The 21248-nt window shown below is 42.7% G+C and overlaps 1 protein-coding gene across 1 annotated transcript in view; it reads right to left on the bottom strand.

Annotated features, from left to right (window-relative positions):
* Positions 1-564: 564 nt before the first annotated feature.
* LOC142683495 (N-acetyllactosaminide beta-1,3-N-acetylglucosaminyltransferase 3-like) overlaps positions 565-21248 on the bottom strand; it is a 105709-nt gene continuing 85025 nt past the window's right edge. Inside the window, exons 2-4 of the mRNA XM_075847367.1 lie at positions 13668-13732; positions 12829-13417; positions 565-1043 (exon numbers count right to left, since the gene is read on the bottom strand). Coding sequence (XP_075703482.1) covers positions 565-1043; positions 12829-13417; positions 13668-13703 — 1104 coding nt within the window. The 5' untranslated portion in view covers positions 13704-13732. The remainder of the gene's footprint in view (positions 1044-12828; positions 13418-13667; positions 13733-21248) is intronic.

Raw genomic sequence — 21248 nt, 5'->3', positions numbered from 1 at the left:
CTCCTGTTCACATCACGTTTCACCTCCACCTTGGGAGAAGTTGCCAGGTCTCTAGGACTCCACTTACCAGTCCATTCGGCCACCATTGGAATACCTGTTTTTTTTGCTGTATAGAAAAGTGAAGTCAATAAGACGTTTCTATGCTGGTGCCTATGGGTGACGTACCCCCTGTATACCTATATAGTGCCATACATCAGAGGCATAAGTCAGGCAATACCACCCACATATACATCTAACAGAAGGCTCAGACGTAATGTGAAAAGAGCCAAGATAGATAGATAGATAGATAGATAGATAGATAGATAGATAGATAGATAGATAGATAGATAGATAGATAGATAGATAGATAGATAGATAGATAGATAGATAGATAGATAGATAGATAGATATGAGATAGATAGATAGATAGATAGATAGATAGATAGATAGATAGATAGATAGATAGATAGATAGATAGATAGATAGATAGATATGAGATAGATAGATAGATAGATAGATAGATAGATAGATAGATAGATAGATAGATAGATAGATAGATAATGACACGTCTCGCGCACCTTCTCTTTATTGGGTGACGGTTCTCCGCTCCGTGTTGGGTGGACAGGGTGGGACATGTGGTAGAAGGTTCCACATCTGGAGCACGTGATATCTGGATAGTCCGTGGACCACCACGGCGTCCCGGTAGACACAAGGCTCGGCGGACTTCAGGCCAAATGAATAGAATCTTTCATCGTGATAAAGCGGAACGTTCGCAGCCAAGGCCAAGAATCCAAAGTAAATGTCGTCCAATGGGAAGACTGGGACGATGGATGAAGCCTTCAGCAGTGAGGGGACGAGGTCCGCAGCGAAGAGGAAGCCCCCGCCAGACACGAAGGGGGGATAGATGTCATATGGGAAGACGCTGAAGGGGACTCCATACTTCCCTTCCCGTTCCACGGGGGCGTGATTCTGGAAGAAACCATGGACGTGGCGGGGGTGACTCTTCAGGGAGGTGGAGACGTAGCGGACTAAAGCGTGGGTGTTCACAAACTCATCATCATCACCTGTCCAAAAACAAGACATCACCATTAGTCATCGCCCCCTGCAGATCCGAGAAAATACACAGGGGGCGCCATTGTTGACAACACCTGTCCGTCTATCGTCTTCTCCACCAATCACAGCTCACAATCTCAATTCTAAGTCACATCTAAAAAATGGACCACATGTTGTGGGGAGGTGTCTCTCGCTGTAGTGCTGCACTTGTGGGGGACGCGGCCCAGAGCCAAGGAGGCTTGTGTGGCCTGACAGCATGGGGGCTTTTGGGCCTCTGGGTTGCTGCGGGGGGCAGTGGCCGTCATGCGGTGCTGCAAACAGTAGAGTAGGGACCCAATTCAGACGGGTCGCGGTGAAGTGACAAGAGGCTCATACAAAAAAAACTCATGTTCATGCTTATAAAGCCTGCCTGCAGCCACCACTAGGGGGAGCTCACTACATACAGATATATACAGCTTCCATAGAGTTACATGATTACATTGTGCTGCCTGCAGCCACCACTAGGGGGAGCTCTCTACATACAGATATATACAGATCCCATAGAGTTAGATGATAACATTCTGCTGCCTTCAGACACCACTAGGAGGAGCTCACTACATACAGATATATACAGATCCCATAGAGCTACATGATAACATTCTGCTGCCTGCAGTCACCACTAGGAGGAGCTCACTACATACAAATATATACAGATCCCATAGAGTTACATGATAACATTCTGCTGCCTGCAGTCACCACTAGGGGGAGCTCACTACATACAGATATATACAGCTCCCATAGAGTTACATGATAACATTCTGCTGCCTGCAGTCACCACTAGGAGGAGCTCACTACATACAGATATATACAGATCCCATAGAGTTACAAGATAACATTCTCTATACCGGCAGCAACCACTAGGGGGAGCTCACTACATACAGATATATATAGCTCCCATAGAGTTACATGATAAAATTCTGCTGCCTGCAGTCACCACTAGGGGAGCTCACTACATACAAATATATACAGATCCCATAGAGTTACATGAAAACATTCTCTATACTGGCAGCCACCACTAGGGGGAGTTTACTACATACAGATATATATAGCTCCCATAGAGTTACATGCTAACACTCTGCTGCCTCCAGCCACCACTAGGGGGAGCTCACTTCATACAGATATATATAGATCCCATAGAGTTACATGATAACATTCTGCTGCCTGCAACTGCCACTAGCGGGAGCTCACTAAATACAGATATATACAGCTCCCATAGAGTTACATGATAACATTTTGCTGCCTGCAGCCACCACTAGGGGGAGCTCACTACATACAGATATATACAGCTCCCATAGAGTTACATGATAACATTCTGCTGCCTGCAGCCACCACTAGGGGAGCTCACTACATACAGATATATAGGTCCCCTAGAGTTACATGATAACATTCTGCTGCCTGCAGTCACCACTAGGGGGAGCTCACTACATACACATATATACAGATCCCAAAGAGTAACATGAAAACATTCTCTATACCGGCAGTCACCACTATGGGAGTTTACTATATACAGATATATATATATATATATATATATATATATATATATATATATATATATATATATATCTCCCATAGAGTTATATGATAACATTCTGCTGTATAGGACATGTAATATTAGTAGAATTGTGACTGCAGCTCTGGATGTGACTGGAGTATAACATGTCACGGTACAGTTGTGACTGCAGCTCTGGATGTGACTGGAGTATAACATGTTACAATAGAGTGGGGAGTGCAGCTCTGGATGTGACAGGAGTACAATACATGATATAATAGTAGAGTTGTGACTGCAGCTCTGGATTTGACTGGAATATGGGACCTGATGTTACAGTACAGTTGTGACTGCAGCTCTGGATGTGACTGGAGTATAACATGTTACAATAGAGTGGTGACTGTAGCTCTGGATGTGACTGGAGTACAGTACATTATATAATAGTAGAGTTGTGACTGCAGCTCTGGATGTGACTGTAGGATAATACATAAGAAAATAGTAGAGTTGTGACTGCAGCTGTGGATGTGACTGGAGTATGGGACATGATGTTACAGTAGAGTTGTGACTATAGTTCTGGATGTGACTGGAGGATAGTACATAATATAATAGTAGAATAGTGATTGCAGCTGTGGATGTGACTGGAGTATAACATGTTACAGTAGAGTTGTGATTGCAGCACTGGATGTGACTGGAGTATAGGACATGATGTTACAGTAGAGTTGTGACTGCAGTTCTGTATGTGACTGGAGGATAGTACATAATATAATAGTAAAATTGTGACTGCAGCTCTGGATGTGACTGGAATATAGGACATGATGTTACAGTATAGTGACTGCAGCTCTGGATGTGACTGGAGTATAGTACATGATGTTACAGTATAATGACTGCAGCTGTGGATGTGACTGGAGTATAACATGTTACAGTAGAGTTGTGACTGCAGCTGTGGATGTTACTGGAGTATAGGACATGATTTTACAGTAGAGTTGTGTCTGCAGCTCTGGATGTGACTGGAGTATAGGACATGATGTTACAGTAGAGTTGTGACTGCAGCTCTGGATGTGACTGGAGTATAAGATGTGACGGTAGAGTGGTGACTGCAGCTCTGGATGTGACTGGAGTATAACATGTAAAGGTAGAGTCGTGACTGCAGCTCTGGATGTAACTGGAGTACAGTACATGATAAAATAGTAGAGTTGTGACTGCAGCTCTGGATGTGACTGTAGGATAATACAAAATAAAATAGCAGAACTGTGACTGCAGCTCTGGATGTGACTGGAGTACAGAACATGATAAAATAGTAGAGTTGTGACTGCAGCTCTGGATGTGACTGTAGGATAATACAAAATAAAATAGCAGAACTGTGACTGCAGCTCTGGATTTGACTGGAGTATAACATGTTACGGTAAATTGTGACTGCAGTTCTGGATGTGACTGGAGTATAGGACATGATATATTAGTAGAATTGTGACTGCAGCTCTGGATGTCACTGGAGTATAACATGTTACGGTAGAGTTGTGACTGCAGCTGTGGATGTGACTGGAGCATAGGACTTGATAAAATAGCAGAGTTGTGACTGCAGCTCTAGATGTGACTGGAGGATAGTACATGATATATTAGTAGAATTGTGACTGCAGCTCTGAATGTGACTGGAGTAAAATATGTTACAGTAGAGTTGTGACTGCAGCTGTGGATGTAACTGGAGTTTAGGACATGATGTTACAGTAGAGTTGTGACTGCAGTTCTGGATGTGACTGGAGCATAGTACATAATAAAATAGCAGAATTGTAACTGCAGCTCTGGATGTGATTGGAGTATAACATGTTACAGTAGAGTTGTGACTGCAGCTCTGGATGTGACTGGAGGATAGAACATAATATAATAGTAGAATTGTGAGTGCAGCTCTGGATGTGACTGTAGGATAATATAAAATAAAATAGCAGAACTGTGACTGCAGCTCTGGATGTGACTGGAGTATAACATGTAACGGTAAGTTGTTACTGCAGTTCTGGATGTGACTGGAGTATAGGACATGATATATTAGTAGAGTTGTGACTGCAGCTCTGGATGTGACTGTAGGATAATACATAAGAAAATAGCAGAATTGTGACTGCAGCTCTGGATGTGACTGGAGTATAACATGTAAAGGTAGAGTCGTGACTGCAGCTCTGGATGTAACTGGAGTATAGTACATGTTAAAATAGTAGAGTTGTGACTGCAGCTCTGGATGTGACTGTAGGATAATACAAAATAAAATAGCAGAACTGTGACTGCAGCTCTGGATGTGACTGGAGTATAACATGTTACGGTAAGTTGTGTCTGCAGTTCTGGATGTGACTGGAGTATAGGACATGATATATTAGTAGAATTGTGACTGCAGCTCTGGATGTGACTGGAGTATAACATGTTACAATAGAGTGGTGACTGTAGCTTTGAATGTGACTGGAGTACAGTACATGATATAATAGTACAGTTGTGACTGCAGCTCTGGATGTGACTGTAGGATAACATGTTACAAAGTTGTGACTGCAGTTCTGGATGTGACTGGAGTATAGGACATGATATATTAGTAGAATTGTGACTGCAGCTCTGGATGTGACTGGAGTATAACATGTTACAATAGAGTGGTGACTGTAGCTTTGAATGTGACTGGAGTACAGTACATGATATAATAGTACAGTTGTGACTGCAGCTCTGGATGTGACTGTAGGATAACATGTTACAAAGTTGTGACTGCAGTTCTGGATGTGACTGGAGTATAGGACATGATATATTAGTAGAATTGTGACTGCAGCTCTCTCATTGTTGCTCTGATTCACTCTCGTCTTGACTCCTGTAACTCATTACTAGTCGGTCTTCCCCTCACTAAACTCTCCCCTCTCCAATCTATCCTCAATGCAGCAGCCAGGCTCATCTTTATGACCAACCGCTACACCAACGCCTCTAATCTGTGCCAGTCACTGCACTGGTTGCCCATCCCCTTCCGAATAAAATTCAAACTTATTACTCTCACCCACAAAGCTCTCCACAGTGCTGCACCTCCTTACATCTCCTCCCTCATCTCTGTCTACCACCCTACTCGGGCTCTACGTTCTGCCAACGACCTTAGATTAAAATCCTCCATAATCCGAACCTCCCACTCCCGTCTCCAGGATTTCTCTCGTGCTGCACCCGTCCTCTGGAATGTGCTACCCCAGACAATGAGATTAATTCCCAATATCCTCAGTTTTAAACGTGCCCTGAAAACACATCTATTTAGACCGGCCTATAACATTCCCTAATCTGACTCCTTTCCATGGCCCTCCATTTAGATTAGTCATCAGAATAAGATTCCCTCACACTCCTTCTCTTCATGTCCGTCATACACGGATACCGGCTGGTGACGGCTCATGCAGCTTTATGTTACCACCGCATGTGTATAAAAATGGCCGGACCATTGTACAGAACAAACACTGTTACACTTTGTGTCTCCCTTATGTCCTCATAGATTGTAAGCTCTTGCGAGCAGGGTCCTCACTCCTCATAGATTGTAAGCTCTTGCGAGCAGGGTCCTCACTCCTCTCCTCCTCATAGATTGTAAACTCTTGTGATCAGGGTCCTCACTCCTCTCCTCCTCATAGATTGTAAACTCTTGCGAGCAGGGTCCTCACTCCTCATAGATTGTAAGCTCTTGTGATCAGGGTCCTCACTCCTCTCCTCCTCATAGATTGTAAACTCTTGTGATCAGGGTCCTCACTCCTCTCCTCATAGATTGTAAGCTCTTGCGAGCAGGGTCCTCACTCCCCAGGTTTGAATTGTAAATGAACTCTGTCACTATGTAATGTCTGATATTGTTTGTTTCATGTTCCCTCTAAATTGTAAAGTGCTGCGTAATATGTTGGCGCTATATAAATAAAGATTATTATTATTATTATTATTATTATTATTATTATGTGACTGGAGTATAACATGTTACGGTAGAGTTGTGACTGCAGCTGTGGATGTGACTGGAGCATAGGACTTGATAAAATAGCAGAGTTGTGACTGCAGCTCTAGATGTGACTGGAGGATAGTACATGATATATTAGTAGAATTGTGACTGAAGTAAACCATGTTACAGTAGAGTTGTGACTGCAGCTGTGGATGTGACTGGAGTATAGGACATGATGTTACAGTAGAGTTGTGACTGCAGCTGTGGATGTGACTGGAGTATAGGACATGATGTTACAGTATAGTGACTGCAGCTGTGGATGTGACTGGAGTTTAGGACATGATGTTACAGTAGAGTTGTGACTGCAGTTCTGGATGTGACTGGAGGATAGTACATGATATATTAGTAGAATTGTGACTGCAGCTCTGAATGTGACTGGAGTAAAACATGTTACAGTAGAGTTGTGACTCCAGCTCTGGATGTGACAGGAGGATAGAACATAATATAATAGTAGAATTGTGAGTGCAGCTCTGGATGTGACTGTAGGATAATATAAAATAAAATAGCAGAACTGTGACTGCAGCTCTGGATGTGACTTGAGTATAACATGTAACGGTAAGTTGTTACTGCAGTTCTGGATGTGACTGGAGTATAGGACATGATATATTAGTAGAATTGTGACTGCAACTCTGGATGTGACTGGAGTATAACATGTTACGGTAGAGTTGTGACTGCAGCTGTGGATGTGACTGGAGCATAGGAGTTAATAAAATAGCAGAGTTGTGACTGCAGCTCTAGATGTGACTGGAGTAAAACATGTTACAGTAGAATTGTGACTGCAGTTCTGGATGTGACTGGAGGATAGTACATAATATAATAGCAGAATTGTTACTGCAGCTCTGGATGTGATTGGAGTATAACATGTTACAGTAGAGTTGTGACTGCAGATCTGGATGTGACTGGAGTATAGGACATGATGTTACAGTAGAGTTGTGATTGCAGCTGTGGATGTGACTGGAGTATAGTACATGATGTTACAGTATAGTGACTGCAGCTGTGGATGTGACTGGAGTATAGGACATGATGTTACAGTATAGTGACTGCAGCTTGTGATGTGACTAGAGTATAGGACATGATGTTACAGTATAGTGACTGCAGCTGTGGATGTGACTGGAGTATAACATGGTACAGTAGAGTTGTGACTGCAGCTCTGGATGTGACTGGAGTATAGGACATGATAATACAATAGAGTTGTGACTGCAGCTCTGGCTGTGACTGAAGTATAGGATTTATGATGGTACAGTAGAGTTGTGACTGCAGCTGTGGATGTGACTGGAGTATAGGATTTATGATGGTACAGTAGAGTTGTGACTGCAGTTCTGGATGTGGCTGGAGTATAGTACATGATATATTAGTAGAATTGTGACTGCAGCTCTGGATGTGACTGGAGTATAACATGTTACAGTAGAGTTGTAAGTGCAGCTCTGGATGTGATTGGAGTATAGGACATGATGTTACAGTAAAGTTTGAGTGCAGCTCTGGATGTGATTGGAGTATAACATGTTACAGTAGAATAGTGACTGGAGTTCTGGATTTGTTTTGAGTATGGGATCTGATGTTACAGTACAGTTGTGACTGCAGCTCTGGATGTGAGTGGAGTATAACATGTTACAATAGAGTGGTGAGTGCAGCTCTGGATGTGACAGGAGTATAGGACATGATTTTACAGTAGAGTTGTGACTGCAGCTCTGGATGTGACTGGAGTATAACATGTTACAATAGAGTGGTGACTGCAGCTCTGGATGTAACTGGAGTACAGAACATGATAAAATAGTAGAGTTGTGACTGCAGCTCTGGATGTGACTGTAGGATAATACAAAATAAAATAGCAGAAATGTGACTGCAGCTCTGGATGTGACTGGAGTATAACATGTAACGGTAAGTTGTGACTGCAGTTCTGGATGTGACTGGAGTATAACATGTTACGGTAGAGTTGTGACTGCAGCTGTGGATGTGACTGGAGCATAGGACTTGTTAAAATAGCAGAGTTGTGACTGCAGCTCTGGTTGTGACTGGAGTATAGGACATGATGTTACAGTAGAGTTGTGATTGCAGCTGTTGATGTGACTGGAGTATAGTAAATGATGTTACAGTATAGTGACTGCAGCTGTGGATGTGACTGGAGTATAACATGGTACAGTAGAGTTGTGACTGCAGCTGTGGATGTGACTGGAGTATAGGACATGATAATACAGTAGAGTTGTGACTGCAGTTCTGGATGTGGCTGGAGTATAGTACATGATATATTAGTAGAATTGTGACTGCAGGTCTGGATGTGACTGGAGTATAACACATGATATTACAGTAGAGTTGTGAGTGCAGCTCTGGATGTGACTGGAGTATAACATGTTACAATAGAGTGGTGAGTGCCGCTCTGGATGTGACTGGAGTACAGTACATGATATAATAGTAGAGTTGTGACTGCAGCTTTGGATGTGACTGTAGTATAATACATAATAAAATAGCAGAACTGTGACTGCAGATCTGGATGTGACTGGAGTATAACATGTTACAGTAGAGTTGTGACTGCAGCTGTGTATGTGACTGGAGTATAGGACATGATGTTACAGTAGATTTGTGACTGCAGCTCTGGATGTGACTGGAATATAGGACATGATGTTACAGTAGAGTGGTGAGTGCAGCTCTGGATGTGACTGGAGTATAGTAAATGATGTTACAGTAGAGTGACTGCAGCTCTGGATGTGACGGGAGTATAGGACATGATGTTACAGTAGATTTGTGACTGCAGCTCTGGATGTGATTGGAGTATAACATGTTACAGTAGAGTGGTGAGTGCAGCTCTGGATGTGACTGGAATATAGGACATGATGTTACAGTAGAGTGGTGAGTGCAGCTCTGGATGTGACTGGAATATAGGACATGATGTTACAGTAGAGTGACTGCAGCTCTGGATGTGACTGGAGTATAGGACATGATGTTACAGTAGAGTGACTGCAGCTTTGGATGTGACTGGAATATATCATATTACGGTAGAGTTGTGACTGCAGCTGTGGATGTGACAGGAGTATAACGTTACATCAGAGTTGTGACTGCAGCTGTGGATGGGATGTGACTGGAGTATAAAATGTTACGGTAGTGTTGTGAGTGCAGCTCTGGATGTGACTGGAAAATAGCACATGATGTTACAGTACAGTGGTGAGTGCAGCTCTGGATGTGACTGGAATATAGGACATGATGTTACAGTAGAGTGGTGAGTGCAGCTCTGGATGTGACTGGAGTATAGTACATGATGTTACAGTAGAGTGACTGCAGCTCTGGATGTGACTGGAGTATAGGACACGATGTTACGGTAGAGTGGTGAGTGCAGCTCTCGATGTGACTGGAGTATAACATGTTACGGTAGAGTTGTGAGTGCAGCTGTGGATGTGACTGGAGTACAGTACATGATATATTAGTAGAGTGGTGACTGCAGCTCTGGCTGTCACTGGAGTATAACATGTTACGGTAGAGTTGACTGCAGCTCTGGATGTGACTGGAGTATAACATGTTACGGTAGAGTTGTGAGTGCAGCTCTCGATGTGACTGGAGTATAACATGTTACGGTAGAGTTGTGAGTGCAGCTTTGGATGTGACTGGAGTATAACATGTTACAGTAGAGTTGTGAGTGCAGCTGTGGATGTGACTGGAGTACAGTACATGATATATTAGTAGAGTGGTGACTGCAGCTCTGGCTGTCACTGGAGTATAACATGTTACGGTAGAGTTATGACTGCAGCTCTGGATGTGACTGGAGTATAACATGTTACGGTAGAGTTGTGAGTGCTGCTCTGGATGTGACTGGAGTATAAAATGTTACAGGAGAGTTGTGAGTGCAGCTCTGGATGTGACTGGAGTATAATATGTTACGGTAGAGTTGACAGCAGCTCTGGCTGTGACTGGAGTATATTATGTTACGGTAGAGTGGTGAGTGCAGCTCTGGATGTGACTGGAGTATAGGACATGATGTTACTGTAAAGTGGTGAGTGCAGCTCTGGATGTGACTGGAATATAGGACATGATGTTACGGTAGAGTGGTGAGTGCAGCTCTGGATGTGACTGGAGTATAGTAAATGATGTTACAGTAGAGTGACTGCAGCTCTGGATGTGACTGGAGTATAGGACACGATGTTACGGTAGAGTGGTGAGTGCAGCTCTCGATGTGACTGGAGTATAACATGTTACGGTAGAGTTGTGAGTGCAGCTTTGGATGTGACTGGAGTATAACATGTTACGGTAGAGTTGTGAGTGCAGCTGTGGATGTGACTGGAGTACAGTACATGATATATTAGTAGAGTGGTGACTGCAGCTCTGGCTGTCACTGGAGTATAACATGTTACGGTAGAGTTGACTGCAGCTCTGGATGTGACTGGAGTATAACATGTTACGGTAGAGTTGTGAGTGCAGCTCTAGATGTGACTGGAGTATAACATGTTACGGTAGAGTTGTGAGTGCAGCTTTGGATGTGACTGGAGTATAACATGTTACAGTAGAGTTGTGAGTGCAGCTGTGGATGTGACTGGAGTACAGTACATGATATATTAGTAGAGTGGTGACTGCAGCTCTGGCTGTCACTGGAGTATAACATGTTACGGTAGAGTTGTGACTGCAGCTCTGGATGTGACTGGAGTATAACATGTTACGGTAGAGTTGTGAGTGCTGCTCTGGATGTGACTGGAGTATAAAATGTTACAGGAGAGTTGTGAGTGCAGCTCTGGATGTGACTGGAGTATAATATGTTACGGTAGAGTTGACAGCAGCTCTGGCTGTGACTGGAGTATATTATGTTACGGTAGAGTGGTGAGTGCAGCTCTGGATGTGACTGGAGTATAGGACATGATGTTACTGTAAAGTGGTGAGTGCAGCTCTGGATGTGACTGGAATATAGGACATGATGTTACGGTAGAGTGGTGAGTGCAGCTCTGGATGTGACTGGAGTATTCCATGTTACAGTAGAGTGGTGAGTGCAGCTCTGGATGTGACTGGAATATAGGACATGATGTTACAGTAGAGTGGTGAGTGCAGCTCTGGATGTGACTGGAGTATAACATCTTACGGTAGAGTTGACTGCAGCTCTGGCTGTGACTGGAGTATATTATGTTACGGTAGAGCGGTGAGTGCAGCTCTGGATGTGACTGAAGTATAGGACATGATGTTACAGTAAAGTGGTGAGTGCACCTCTGGATGTGACTGGAGTATAACATGTTACAGTAGAGTGGTGAGTGCAGCTCTGGATGTGACTGGAGTATAACATCTTACGGTAGAGTTGACTGCAGCTCTGGCTGTGACTGGAGTATATTATGTTACGGTAGAGCGGTGAGTGCAGCTCTGGATGTGACTGGAATATAGGACATGATGTTACAGTAGAGTGGTGAGTGCAGCTCTGGATGTGACTGGAGTATAACATGTTACAGTAGAGTGGTGAGTGCAGCTCTGGATGTGACTGGAGGATAGTACATAATATAATAGCAGAATTGTTACTGCAGCTCTGGATGTGATTGGAGTATAACATGTTACAGTAGAGTTGTGTCTGCAGCTCTGGATGTGACTGGAGTATAGGACATGATGTTACAGTAGAGTGGTGAGAGCAGCTCTGGATGTGACAGTAGTATAACATGTAACGGTAGAGTTGTGACTGCAGCTCTGGATGTGACTGGAGTATAACATGTTACGGTAGAGTTGTGAGTGCAGCTCTGGATGTGACTGGAGTATAACATGTTACGGTAGCGCTGTGAGTGCAGATCTGGATGTGACTGGAGTATAGGACATGATGTTACTGTAAAGTGGTGAGTGCAGCTCTGGATGTGACTGGAATATAGGACATGATGTTACGGTAGAGTGGTGAGTGCAGCTCTGGATGTGACTGGAGTATTCCATGTTACAGTAGAGTGGTGAGTGCAGCTCTGGATGTGACTGGAATATAGGACATGATGTTACGGTAGAGTGGTGAGTGCAGCTCTCGATGTGACTGGAGTATAACATGTTACGGTAGAGTTGTGAGTGCAGCTTTGGATGTGACTGGAGTATAACATGTTACGGTAGAGTTGTGAGTGCAGCTGTGGATGTGACTGGAGTACAGTACATGATATATTAGTAGAGTGGTGACTGCAGCTCTGGCTGTCACTGGAGTATAACATGTTACGGTAGAGTTGACTGCAGCTCTGGATGTGACTGGAGTATAACATGTTACGGTAGAGTTGTGAGTGCAGCTTTGGATGTGACTGGAGTATAACATGTTACGGTAGAGTTGTGAGTGCAGCTCTGGATGTGACTGGAGTACAGTACTGAGAGCTCCGTGATTTACCTTTGAAGATGTAGTCGGCCTCCGGACACGCGTGACTCACCCACTCCAGGAAACATCTCTCCTTCAGGGACAGGTTTTGGTGACTTTCCAGGAAGTCCCACAGGACGATGTCTTGGAAGAAGGAAGCTTCCTGCAGCAGCAGCTCCATCTGCTCCCGACGGCCGGAGTTTGCTATGAGGAAGACGGGCAGTAGTCGGTAGTCGCCGACCCGTCTCTCCTGGGCCCAGGTGTACCGCAGGAGGGTCCTGCGCTCGGACGAGGCCGGGTGGGACTTTATAGCGAGGACGATGAGCGGCTCCAGTGTCCGGCAGTGTCGCGGGATGAATGTCCGGCACTCGTAGCTCTGCAGAGCCGGATATTCCCGAGACAGTTCCTCCAGGTCCAGGAAGAAGAACGATTCCCTGTCCCGTAACGTGGCTGAGCGGAGACGGAGCGGTACCGGACGGACCGCGGACACATTCCAGATCTCCTGCAGCTCGAAGATCGGCTCCTCCTTATCATATCTTATCCAGGAGAGCAGCGTCAACGTCAACAGAGACCCGAGGACTAGGACCCCGCGCCAGGTCACCCGGGACGGACACGGGAAAAGCTGAAATAAACGGCAATCACCAGTAAGGGGCGCCATACAGCCTCACAGTACAGCATCTCCCTCCCGCCTACTGCTTTGCTATGTGTCAGTCTTTACTGCTTTTCTAACATTATATTCACAAACCAAAACGATTGGTTAGACACAGCTCTAGATACCAACCACAGAACGGAAACGCACAAAGCAGTGTAGTCACATGAGCGACTGATGCGGCATCTTTGACCGCAGTGTATGAAGCACTCCCGATACTCACTCTCCACCTCCTGCACGGACGACACGTCCTTCTCATTTCTATTCTATGTTGTCCTGGTCAATTATCTGAAGGAGAGAAGAGAACGTCATGATTCCTCCTGTACATTATATAGTGATAATGATAATCTATTACTCCCCAAACTGATATCAGCTGCTCCACTTATAACACTCCAGTACTATTATATCCTCCAGAGACATTACATCATATGTGACTGATATCAGCCGCTCCACTTATAACACTCCAGTACTATTATATCCTCCAGAGACATTACATCATATGTGTGACTGATATCAGCCGCTCCTCTTATAACGCTCCAGCACTATTATATCCTCCAGAGACATTACATCATATGTGACTGATATCAGCCGCTCCTCTTATATCACTCCAGCACTATTATATCCTCCAGAGACATTACATCATATGTGACTGATATCAGCCGCTCCTCTTATATCACTCCAGCACTATTATATCCTCCAGAGACATTACATCATATGTGACTGATATCAGCCGCTCCTCTTATAACACTCCAGCACTATTATATCCTCCAGAGACATTATATCATATGTGTGACTGATATCAGCCGCTCCTCATATATCACTCCAGCACTATTATATCCTCCAGAGACATTACATCATATATGTGACTGATATCAGCCGCTCCTCTTATATCACTCCAGTACTATTATATCCTCCAGAGACATTACATCATATATGTGACTGATATCAGCCGCTCCTCTTATATCACTCCAGCACTATTATATCCTCCAGAGACATTACATCATATGTGACTGATATCAGCCGCTCCTCTTATAACACTCCAGCACTATTATATCCTCCAGAGACATTACATCATATGTGTGACTGAGATCAGCCGCTCCTCTTATAACACTCCAGCACTATTATATCCTCCAGAGACATTACATCATATGTGACTGATATCAGCCGCTCCTCTTATAACACTCCAGTACTATTATATCCTCCAGAGACATTACATCATATGTGTGACTGATATCAGCCTCTCCTCTTATATCACTGCTGTACTATTATATACTCCAAAGACAATACATCATATGTGTGACTGATATCAGCCTCTCCTCTTATATCACTCCAGCACTATTATATCCTCCAGAGACATTACATCATATGTGACTGATATCAGCCGCTCCTCTTATATCACTCCAGCACTATTATATCCTCCAGAGACATTACATCATATGTGACTGATATCAGCCGCTCCTCTTATAACACTCCAGTACTATTATATCCTCCAGAGACATTACATCATATGTGTGACTGATATCAGCCGCTCCTCTTATATCACTCCAGTACTATTATATCCTCCAGAGACATTACATCATATGTGTGACTGATATCAGCCGCTCCTCTTATAACACTCCAGCACTATTATATCCTCCAGAGACATTACATCATATGTGACTGATATCAGCCGCTCCTCTTATATCACTCCAGTACTATTATATCCTCCAGAGACATTACATCATATGTGTGACTGATATCAGCCGCTCCTCTTATAACACTCCAGTACTATTATATCCTCCAGAGACATTACATCATATGTGTGACTGATATCAGCCGCTCCTCTTACATCACTCCAGTACTATTATATCCTCCAGAGACATTACATCATATGTGACTGATATCAGCCGCTCCTCTTATAACACTCCAGTACTATTATATCCTCCAGAGACATTACATCATATGTGTGACTGATATCAGCCGCTCCTCTTATATCACTCCAGTACTATTATATCCTCCAGAGACATTACACCATATGTGTGACTGATATCAGCCGCTCCTCTTATAACACTCCAGCACTATTATATCCTCCAGAGACATTACATCATATGTGTGACTGATATCAGCACCTCCTCTTATATCACTCCAGTACTATTATATCCTCCAGAGACATTACATCATGTGACTGATATCAGCCGCTCCTCTTATATCACTCCAGTACTATTATATCCTCTAGAGACATTTCATCATATGTGACTGATATCAGCCGCTCCTCTTATAACACTCCAGCACTATTATATCCTCCAGAGACATTACATCATATGTGTGACTGATATCAGCTGCTCCTCTTATATCACTCCAGCACTATTATATCCTCCAGAGACATTACATCATATGTGTGACTGATATCAGCAGCTCCTCTTATAACACTCCAGCACTATTATATCCTCCAGAGACATTACATCATATGTGACTGATATCAGCCGCTCCTCTTATAACGCTCCAGTACTATTATATCCTCCAGAGACATTATATCATATGTGTGACTGATATCAGCCGCTCCTCTTATACCACTCCAGTACTATTATATCCTCCAGAGACATTACATCATATATGTGACTGATATCAGCCGCTCCTCTTATATCACTCCAGCACTATTATATCCTCCAGACATTACATCATATGTGTGACTGATATCAGCCGCTCCTCTTACAACACTCCAGTACTATTATATCCTCCAGAGACATTACATCATATATGTGACTGATATCAGCCGCTCCTCTTACAACACTCCAGTACTATTATATCCTCCAGAGACATTACATCATATGTGTGACTGATATCAGCCGCTCCTCTTATAACACTCCAGTACTATTATATCCTCCAGAGACATTACATCATATATGTGACTGATATCAGCCGCTCCTCTTATAACACTACAGCACTATTATATCCTCCAGAGACATTACATCATATATGTGACTGATATCAGCCGCTCCTCTTACAACACTCCAGTACTATTATATCCTCCAGAGACATTACATCATATGTGTGACTGATATCAGCCGCTCCTCTTATAACACTCCAGTACTATTATATCCTCCAGAGACATTACATCATATATGTGACTAATATCAGCCACTCCTCTTATAACACTCCAGCACTATTATATCCTCCAGAGACATTACATCATATATGTGAATGATATCAGCCGCTCCTCTTATAACACTCCAGCACTATTATATCCTCCAGAGACATTACATCATATGTGACTGATATCAGCCGCTCCTCTTATAACACTCCAGTACTATTATATCCTCCAGAGACATTACATCATATGTGACTGATATCAGCCGCTCCTCTTATAACACTACAGCACTATTATATCCTCCAGACATTACATCATATGTGTGACTGATATCAGCCGCTCCTCTTATAACACTCCAGTACTATTATATCCTCCAGAGACATTACATCATATATGTGACTGATATCAGCCGCTCCTCTTATAACACTACAGCACTATTATATCCTCCAGAGACATTACATCATATATGTGACTGATATCAGCCGCTCCTCTTACAACACTCCAGTACTATTATATCCTCCAGAGACATTACATCATATGTGTGACTGATATCAGCCGCTCCTCTTATATCACTCCAGTACTATTATATCCTCCAGAGACATTACACCATATATGTGACTGATATCAGCCGCTCCTCTTATAACACTCCAGCACTATTATATCCTCCAGAGACATTACATCATATGTGTGACTGATATCAGCCGCTCCTCTTATATCACTCCAGTACTATTATATCCTCCAGAGACATTACACCATATATGTGACTGATATCAGCCGCTCCTCTTATAACACTCCAGCACTATTATATCCTCCAGACATTACATCATATGTGTGACTGATATCAGCCGCTCCTCTTATAACACTCCAGTACTATTATATCCTCCAGAGACATTACATCATATATGTGACTGATATCAGCCGCTCCTCTTATAACACTACAGCACTATTATATCCTCCAGAGACATTACATCATATATGTGACTGATATCAGCCGCTCCTCTTATATCACTCCAGTACTATTATATCCTCCAGAGACATTACACCATATATGTGACTGATATCAGCCGCTCCTCTTATAACACTCCAGCACTATTATATCCTCCAGAGACATTACATCATATGTGTGACTGATATCAGCCGCTCCTCTTATATCACTCCAGTACTATTATATCCTCCAGAGACATTACATCATATGTGACTGATATCAGCCGCTCCTCTTATATCACTGCTGTACTATTATATCCTCCAGAGACATTACATCATATGTGTGACTGATATCAGCCGCTCCTCTTATATCACTCCAGTACTATTATATCCTCCAGACATTACATCATATGTGACTGATATCAGCCGCTCCTCTTATATCACTCCAGTACTATTATATCCTCCAGAGACATTACATCATATGTGACTGATATCAGCTGCTCCTCTTATATCACTCCAGCACTATTATATCCTCCAGAGACATTACATCATATGTGTGACTGATATCAGCCGCTCCTCTTATAACACTCCAGTACTATTATATCCTCCAGAGACATTACATCATATGTGACTGATATCAGCGGCTCCTCTTATAACACTCCAGTACTATTATATCCTCCAGAGACATTACATCATATGTGTGACTGATATCAGCTGCTCCTCTTATAACACTCCAGTACTATTATATCCTCCAGAGACATTACATCATATGTGACTGATATCAGCGGCTCCTCTTATAACACTCCAGTACTATTATATCCTCCAGAGACATTACATCATATGTGACTGATATCAGCCGCTCCTCTTATAACACTCCAGTACTATTATATCCTCCAGAGACTTTACATCATATGTGTGACAGATATCAGCGGCTCCTCTTATAACACTCCAGCACTATTATATCCTCCAGAGACATTACATCATATGTGACTGATATCAGCCGCTCCTCTTATAACACTCCAGTACTATTATATCCTCCAGAGACATTACATCATATGTGTGACTGATATCAGCGGCTCCTCTTATATCACTCCAGCACTATTATATCCTCCAGAGACATTATATCATATGTGTGACTGATATCAGCCGCTCCTCTATCACTCCAGTACTATTATATCCTCCAGACATTACATCATATATGTGACTGATATCAGCCGCTCCTCTTATAACACTCCAGCACTATTATATCCTCCAGAGACATTACATCATATGTGTGACTGATATCAGCCGCTCCTCTTATATCACTCTAGTACTATTATATCCTCCAGAGACATTACATCATATGTGTGACTGATATCAGCTGCTCCTCTTATAACACTCCAGTACTATTATATCCTCCTGACATTACATCATATGTGACTGATATCAGCCGCTCCTCTTATATCACTCCAGTACTATTATATCCTCCAGAGACATTACATCATATGTGACTGATATCAGCCGCTCCTCTTATATCACTCCAGTACTATTATATCCTCCAGAGACATTATATCATATGTGTGACTGATATCAGCCGCTCCTCTTATATCACTCCAGTACTATTATATCCTCCAGAGACATTACATCATATGTGTGACTGATATCAGCCGCTCCTCTTATAACACTCCAGTACTATTATATCCTCCAGAGACATTACATCATATGTGTGACTGATATCAGCCGCTCCTCTTATAACACTCCAGCACTATTATATCCTCCAGAGACATTACATCATATGTGTGACTGATATCAGCCGCTCCTCTTATAACACTCCAGTACTATTATATCCTCCAGAGACATTACATCATATGTGACTGATATCAGCCTCTCCTCTTCTATCACTCCAGTACTATTATATCCTCCAGACATTACATCATATGTGACTGATATCAGCCGCTCCTCTTATAACACTCCACCACTATTTTATCCTCCAGAGACATTACATCATATGTGACTGATATCAGCCGCTCCTCTTATAACACTCCAGTACTATTATATCCTCCAGAGACATTACATCATATGTGTGACTGATATCAGCCGCTCCTCTTATATCACTCCAGCACTATTATATCCTCCAGAGACATTACATCATATGTGACTGATATCAGCCGCTCCTTTTATAACACTCCAGTACTATTATATCCTCCAGAGACATGACATCATATATGTGACTGATATCAGCCCTCCTCTTATAACACTCCAGTACTATTATATCCTCCAGAGACATTACATCATATGTGACTGATATCAGCCGCTCCTCTTATAACACTCCAGCACTATTATATCCTCCAGAGACATTACATCATATGTGTGACTGATATCAGCCGCTCCTCTTATATCACTCCAGTACTATTATATCCTCCAGAGACATTACATCATATGTGTGACTGATATCAGCCGCTCCTCTTATAACACTCCAGCACTATTATATCCTCCAGAGACATTACATCATATGTGACTGATATCAGCCGCTCCTCTTATATCACTCCAGTACTATTATATCCTCCAGAGACATTACATCATATGTGACTGATATCAGCCGCTCCTCTTATAACACTCCAGTACTATTATATCCTCCAGAGACATTACATCATATGTGTGACTGATATCAGCCGCTCCTCTTATAACACTCCAGCACTATTATATCCTCCAGAGACATTACATCATATGTGTGACTGATATCAGCCGCTCCTCTTATATCACTCCAGTACTATTATATCCTACAGAGACATTACATCATATGTGTGACTGATATCAGCCGCTCCTCTTATAACACTCCAGCACTATTATATCCTCCAGAGACATTACATCATATGTGTGACTGATATCAGCCGCTCCTCTTATATCACTCCAGTACTATTATATCCTACAGAGACATTACATCATATGTGTGACTGATATCAGCCGCTCCTCTTATATTACTCCAGTACTATTATATCCTCCAGAGACATTACATCATATGTGACTGATATCAGCCGCTCCTCTTATAACACTCCAGCACTATTATATCCTCCAGAGACATTACATCATATGTGTGACTGATATCAGCCGCTCCTCTTATAACACTCCAGTACTATTATATCCTCCAGAGACATTACATCATATGTGACTGATATCAGCCGCTCCTCTTATAACACTCCAGCACTATTATATCCTCCAGAGACATTACATCATATGTGACTGATATTAGCCGCTCCTCTTATAACACTCCAGTACTATTATATCCTCCAGAGACATTACATCATGTATGACTGATATCAGCCGCTCCTCTTATAACACTCCAGTACTATTATATCCTCCAGAGACATTACATCATATGTGTGACTGATATCAGCCGCTCCTCTTATAACACTCCAGTACTATTATATCCTCCAGAGACATTACATCATATGTGTGACTGATATCAGCCGCTCCTCTTATAACACTCCAGTACTATTATATCCTCCAGAGACATTACATCATATGTGACTGATATCAGCCGCTCCTCTTATATCACTCCAGCACTATTATATCCTCCAGAGACATTACATCATATGTGTGACTGATATCAGCTGCTCCTCTTATAACGCTGCTGTACTATTATATCCTCCAGAGACATTACATCATATGTGACTGATATCAGCCGCTCCTCTTATAACACTCCAGCACTATTATATCCTCCAGAGACATTACATCATATGTGTGACTGATATCAGCCGCTCCTCTTATAACACTCCAGCACTATTATATCCTCCAGAGACATTACATTATATGTGTGACTGATATCAGCAGCTC

This window comes from Rhinoderma darwinii (assembly GCF_050947455.1).
Source record: "Rhinoderma darwinii isolate aRhiDar2 chromosome 3 unlocalized genomic scaffold, aRhiDar2.hap1 SUPER_3_unloc_2, whole genome shotgun sequence".
NCBI classification, from domain to species: domain Eukaryota; kingdom Metazoa; phylum Chordata; class Amphibia; order Anura; family Rhinodermatidae; genus Rhinoderma; species Rhinoderma darwinii.
This window is presented reverse-complemented; position numbering and strand designations above follow the sequence as displayed.